Consider the following 6473-nt stretch of genomic DNA (forward strand, 5'->3'; position numbering starts at 1 on the left):
TGATTTCTGATTTCACACATGATCACTGGCTGTAGTTCATCAACTTAGTGTGGAATTAAAATGTCAGTGTTTCCAAAATGAAACATAATAGCTGTTTGTTTTAAATGATGTGTGCAATGTAGAGAAATGTTTTTGTATTTAACAACACAATTTAAAAAAACAAAGTTTGATTTTTAAGGATGAGATGTGCTTGAATAAAATAAAAAATAAAATAAAAAATGATATTACTTTCCCCCTTTGGTTTTGTGTTTTTTGTATTACAGATTTGATTGATTTAAGCTCACAAGGTACATCTGTTTAAGACATAGGCCTAAGTGTGCAGCTCTAAGGGCAAGATGAATCATGAGAAACATTAAAACAATTACTCTAAATGCTTTGTTTTTTACAGGAGACAAATCAATCAAACAAAAAAACATAACATTTAGTAGCAGAACATACCAGCACACAGTGGGTTCGGTGTCCATCCGTCTCGTGTACATGTGGCCACTTCTGCTGTTTCTCGATATCCAGACTCACAACGGTAAGATCTTCTTGCTTGAAATGTCATTTCTCCTCTGAAGTAATTGTCTGGTCTAGACACATGCTGGTCAAGTGGAACTTCACATCTAATCTCTGAAACAAGATTAAGGTTTTTTTTTTTAAGGTTACATCATTTAGATTTTTCCCTCTTGTAACCTCTACCTCTCATATTGACTCCAAAAGCATACTTATTTGAATCCGATTCATGTTCGTGAAAATGATGTGGTCACAATTTGTCACAGTGAACTAAAAGTGTAACGACACAGCACGCTAACTATGTGCTCTTACTATGTTCACAAAAAGAGGTCACACTCAGTGGGCCTCGTTTATCAATCTAATGTAGAAACAAGCGCAAATCCGTGCGCAACGAATCATCTTACGACAAAGATAACTTACGATTCATGAAACATTTGTATGTCTCCAATCTCATTGTATAAATTATCACACTTTGATACATGTGGTGAATGAAAATATATTTGAATATCATGCCCCTTGCCCTAGAGTTTACGACAAAGAACCCAGCCAAAAAAAAAAGTTTTAAATCACATTAAAGAGAAATTTATCTTACCCCAAAAACACCCATTAGATTTTGTTTATATGTAGTATGTCAACTCTGTGTTTTATATAAAATTCTCTAGCTCTGTATCTTTACTTGCATATGTGACTCAAAGCACTGGCGACCCGTACCCCCTCACACTAGAGTTTATGGTACGGCAAAATTTTGACAAAGTACCAACTGGGTTGTTACGGGTTGACATTCGATCCTCCCCTTTCTGGCTATTATGGGGTTCTTATTTGTGAGGAATAAGGATGGTTCACTTCTCTACTGCATAGACTATCATAGTTTGAATTACATAATGGTAAAGAACTGTTATCCTTTAACAGATGTCATCCACCTTTGAGCTCTTGCAGATGGCAACCACGTTTACAAGTTGGACCTTTGCAATGCTTATCACCTAGTTCAAATTAGGGAGGGGGGTGAATGGAAGGCTGCCTTTACCACCTTTATGGGACACTTTGAGTACTTCGTCACATCATTTGAGCTTTCTAATTCTCCAGTGGTCTTCCAGGCACTAGTCAATGACATGCTCAGAAATATTGTAAATATGTTTTTGTTTCTCAACGATATCTTAATCTTCTCCCAGAATGAGAGAATTCTCCCAGAATTCTCATTATAAACTTGATTAACTAACTGTTACTGAGATTACTGAAATCAAATTCCTAAAAAATGTTCTGGATGCCTGGAAATTGCCGTTTCAAAATCTCATTGCTCAGGTTTTTCAATTAGGCCTACAAACCCTAAGAATAGCAACTGATGCACACTGTGATTGCGTGAATGCTCTGTTACCTCTCGCTCCTCTAATCACATGCTGGTTCCTTTTGTTCCAGGACCTCAGAATTTACAAAGTAAGCACAGAGTAGGAGTGTAAGGTTGTAAGTGCATAGTAGGAGTGGTGAAGGGATGCTTGAAAAATTTGCTGTGTATATATGTCTCAAAAGACAGCCACTCGACGAACTGATTTGTGCTCAACTAGGAGACACCCTCAGAATCTAATGGGAGTTCAGTTTTAACAACATCAGACAGGTAAGCCTTGTTGGTTGTCAGAACAGAAAAGCAAGGTTTGCTCAACCAGGGGGCTTACTGACGGGAGTTCAATATTCACACCGATGGGTAGACCATGCCAGTAGAGAAATTGAAAGGCTAAGATGTCCTTGACCAGAAGTCTGTTGACGTGAATTCCATACTCACGGAACAGAGCATCATCAGTAGTTAAAAGAAAAACGTTTAGGCTCTTGCTGCATTCAAGTTCAATAAGTATGACATGGATTGGTAAGCATCACTGGAAGTCAATAGAAATCAGGAAGCATCAGGAAGTATCTGACAGGAGTTCAATCCTCACGCTATCGGATGGGTAAGCTTTGATGGTGTTTTTTTTGTTTTACCTTGCGCCTTGTAAACATTTGTGATTGGAGTAAAAACAAACAACACGCACTCTCCTTCACTGCTTAAAATGTAATGCTTAAAACACTACTTAAGTAGTAGGTTCTTATAATAAGACTATGCAACTATGTAAAGGTTGTGAATCAGAAGTGCCAGACTGTCCTTGCAGAGGTAGAAATACATAATCTCCATTAACCTGCAGTACAGCTAGAAAAATAGTTCCACATTCTTTTTTTGCATAAACATTTGGGTGGCTTTTGAAAATAAAAAACACTCAATGATGTAGAAAAGTGGGAGCATGTTTAAACCAGATGTTTTAGGGGAGGCATGGACAATTCCTAATTTTTATAAAGAATATCTCTTTGATTTTGTCATCTTTAACTGGATTCCTCATGTGTTAATTTACGATAATTATCTGAATGTGCTCCTTCCGAATTTGCATTTTATATTGTTATTAGTAGAAGAATTCATAGTAGTTTTATCAGTATTATTATACATTTTTCCGCCTTTTTATAGAAATGCTAAACAACAAACAATATCTTAAATACCACCACCTGTCCTAAGCTCAGTCAACATGACAAGTATGCAGTCACGGTTATTCTAATTACTAAAGTTCTATCTTATAATTCTAAATTATTAACTAAATATTTTAATGCTATAAAAAGTAACTATAATTACTTTTTTAAAAATAACATGCCCAACACAAAGATGAGGCATGAGAAATGTTGAAATTATTACTGTAAATGCTTTGTCTTTGCAGACAAATTAATTAGACAAAAAAAATGTAGCAGAACATACCAGCACACAGTGGGTTTGGCGTCCATCCGTCTGGTGTACATGTTGCTTCTTTTGCTGTTTCACGATATCCAGACTCACATCTGTATGTTTTTTTCACTCCAAGTCTCAAATCTCTTCTAAAGTAACCGCTTGGATAATACACATGCTGATTATGTGGAACTTCACAACTAATCTCTGAAACAGGATTAACATTTTTTATAACAACATAAAAAAGTGCATAAAAATAACATTTCTCTTTAATTTTACCTGCACACTCAGTCATGTGATCCCAATCTCCACTATTTAGGCACGTGAATAATTTGCTGGTTTCTTTTGTAAAAATGAGCCAGTGTCTTTCAGAGCAGGTAATCATCACTTTCTCTCCAGCTTTGAAAATAGTTTTCCCCTCTGGATAGATGCTGATTACTCCTAATTTAGTTGTCTTCAGCTCACAAGTTACTTCTGTTGAAGACATTATTATGCAGAACTAAGACTAAGAAAAGAACATTGAAAAAAAACATACTGAAAATGTTACTGAAAATGCTTTGACATTTGCAGGAGAAAAATCAGCTAGACAGAAATAAAAAAGAATGCTTGAATAAGAATAGAACAATCTATATGTAAGTATTAGAGACACATGTTTTTCTTAAAAGATCTAACACATATACAGTATTTGCTGAACTGATAACTGATAAATAAGATAGCTTCGCACTTAGCTAGTTAAAGCGATACCTTCCTTGACAAATCTAAATCATAAAACCTTGAGTATTCTGAGTTTATCGTTTGAACTGTTAATCACTGTAGTAAGTAGTTGTTCACGGTGGCCCAGTAGTGTACAACTAAATAGAATTAAAGGCCATGTAATAGCCTTAGCATCTTATGGAATGCAAGAACATATAAAAGTTTAATGGCTATCTATTTTTAGTGTTGGCTTTTTGGGGGGGGGGGTTGCATTGTGAAAGACGAATAGAAGTATTTGAGTATAATTTCACATGTGAATTATTATTATATAGCAGTTGTGGATTACCATCACACTCTGGGTTCAGAGTCCAGCCAAATTTACCACATCTGGGGATTCCCTCTCTGGGTTTGAACCGTGGATCACAACTGTATTTTAATACGGCATCTTTCAGGTATTTTGCCTGTAGCTCAACAATACTTCCATTTGATATGACAGGGGCTGTGCAAGTTATTTCTGTATGAACAGTGAGAGAAGTGAAAGAAACAATAATTAAACTGGTGTTCTGAATAAATATATGTATATCCGGTTATGATAATCAGAAAAAAACAAACAATATACTGAACCTTTGCATGTTGGTACAGCATCACTCCATTCGCCTGTCTCTTTGCAGTGAATGTCACTACTTCCCTCTATCTTTTTGTCAGAAGACACACACTCAAAATGAACAACATCACCATAACTTCCCTCCTCTGTGTTTCCTGTTGCGGTTACATCCACGTTTGTGTGAACCGCTGGACATTTTACAGCTAGACAATGTGTGGATATAAAAAATAAAATCAATCAATAAATTAACCAATCACTTAAAAATAAATCAAATCTTTAAGTTATAGTTATATTATAAGTCACACGTATGACGGGTAAAAAATGAAACAAGAATAAATAAAAAGGAAAAACAGCGGCTATCATACCCTCACAGACAGGAACAGCATTGTCCCATCCTTGAGCTCTGCAGGTACGCTGATTGATTCTGCTCGTCATTTCATACCTATCCACACAAAAGTACAAGGAGTGTCAATCTGACAAGGACTGTACATATTTTCTACAATAATAACTAGAAAAGAAAAGAAAAAAGCATTAAGCACTTTTACCCTTTCTTACAAGTGTACACCACTGTCGCTCCAAAAACAAACTCTGTCTCCTCTGTAAGTAAAAAATCACCATTTTGGGCATCGCCTGGATGACTACATTTCTTCTCTGCAGAAATCAAACAAGTTTTACTTTACATGATCACACTGATTTAATGTTAATAACCTGAAAAAAGAAATGTGCCCATCATGTTGACAATTCTCTTACTTGCACATGGCCGCTTAATGGATTCCTTCCACACTCCTTTTTCGCACCTTAATTTATACAAGCCGGTATAACCCGTAATGCAGGTCACTCTCACTGTTTGGCCATCAGTGTATGAAGCTTTCTCAGCTAGCTCTGTGTTTTCATATTTAATGTCCTCTCGGGGGCAAACTGTAAGACGTAACACAAAGACGTAAGCATATAACATTTACACTAAAGTCAATCAAATCTAAATGAAAAGACATTCAAATAAACAACAACAAACAAATCACTTGCCTTGACATCGGGCACAATTTAAGAAAAACCACCAAAGGCTGAATCCGAAGAGTTTTACAGGAACTCTCATTTTGAGCTCAGTTCACAAGTACTGAATCTTTTTTTTGGTTTGCCTTTGAATCTATTGCCTGCTCGGGGAGTTAATCATTTACCTATGTTTAAAAATGTCTTCCTGACACCAGACCTCTCTGCGCAAAGGCAACATTTCCTGTAAAATAAATAAAACAAATAATAATGTTACACCAAAAAATTTCCTCTGAGAAGTCAAACATCTCAAGTCAAACGTGTGTAACATATAAAAACGAAGCAAAGGGAAGGTTTCAAAATAATTGCTTTGCTTACTGCTTAAACCTGTTTTTGACTGGTCCGTGCACTATGTGATTGAATTAATTAGAACGAAATGTGATGAACAAAAAGTGTGTCTCATTAGAAATGAGTGTGATGACTGATACACAACAGTTATTAAGCATTGCTGTAACTGCCATTGCATTATAAAAAGTGTTCTGTTTCGAATTGAGCAATCTATTGAACTGATAAACAAAAGATAGAAGAGGAGTTTGACACCTACTTGTCTTTGCTTAAATTGTTGTTGTCTCATAGATGACCTGTTGCCTTTTTTTCATCTCTTGATGGAAAAAAACCCAAACAAACAAAAAAATGTAAGGTTGGATGTCATTTACTGGATGTTTCAGTGTAGACTTGGTAAACACTGACATGTTAAACTCAAAGGTCTTAAAGCTTTATTTGCAAATGGTTGGTTTTGTTTGCAAATGGTTTATTTGCTAACATTCAGAGGATATGTTGAAAGCAGGGCTTTCAATGAATTCATTAAAAAAGAAGAATGCAACATGCAGTAATAATATTTTATAATAGATAAATATAAATAAATAATAATGAAGTCATGTAAAAAGTTAGGACAGCCAATTA

The 6473-nt window shown here is 35.5% G+C and overlaps 1 protein-coding gene across 1 annotated transcript in view; it reads right to left on the reverse strand.

Moving 5' to 3' along the window:
* Nucleotides 1-6262, reverse strand: part of LOC122327275 (complement factor H-like) — a 33508-nt gene extending 27246 nt beyond the window's left edge. Inside the window, 10 exon segments of the mRNA XM_043222496.1 lie at nucleotides 439-612; nucleotides 3260-3433; nucleotides 3506-3700; nucleotides 4266-4433; nucleotides 4544-4726; nucleotides 4889-4965; nucleotides 5069-5174; nucleotides 5274-5441; nucleotides 5547-5754; nucleotides 6115-6262. Coding sequence (XP_043078431.1) covers nucleotides 439-612; nucleotides 3260-3433; nucleotides 3506-3700; nucleotides 4266-4433; nucleotides 4544-4726; nucleotides 4889-4965; nucleotides 5069-5174; nucleotides 5274-5441; nucleotides 5547-5616 — 1315 coding nt within the window. The 5' untranslated portion in view covers nucleotides 5617-5754; nucleotides 6115-6262.
* Between the last annotated feature and the right edge of the window lie 211 nt (nucleotides 6263-6473).

This window comes from Puntigrus tetrazona, chromosome 22 (assembly GCF_018831695.1).
Source record: "Puntigrus tetrazona isolate hp1 chromosome 22, ASM1883169v1, whole genome shotgun sequence".
NCBI lineage: Eukaryota > Metazoa > Chordata > Actinopteri > Cypriniformes > Cyprinidae > Puntigrus > Puntigrus tetrazona.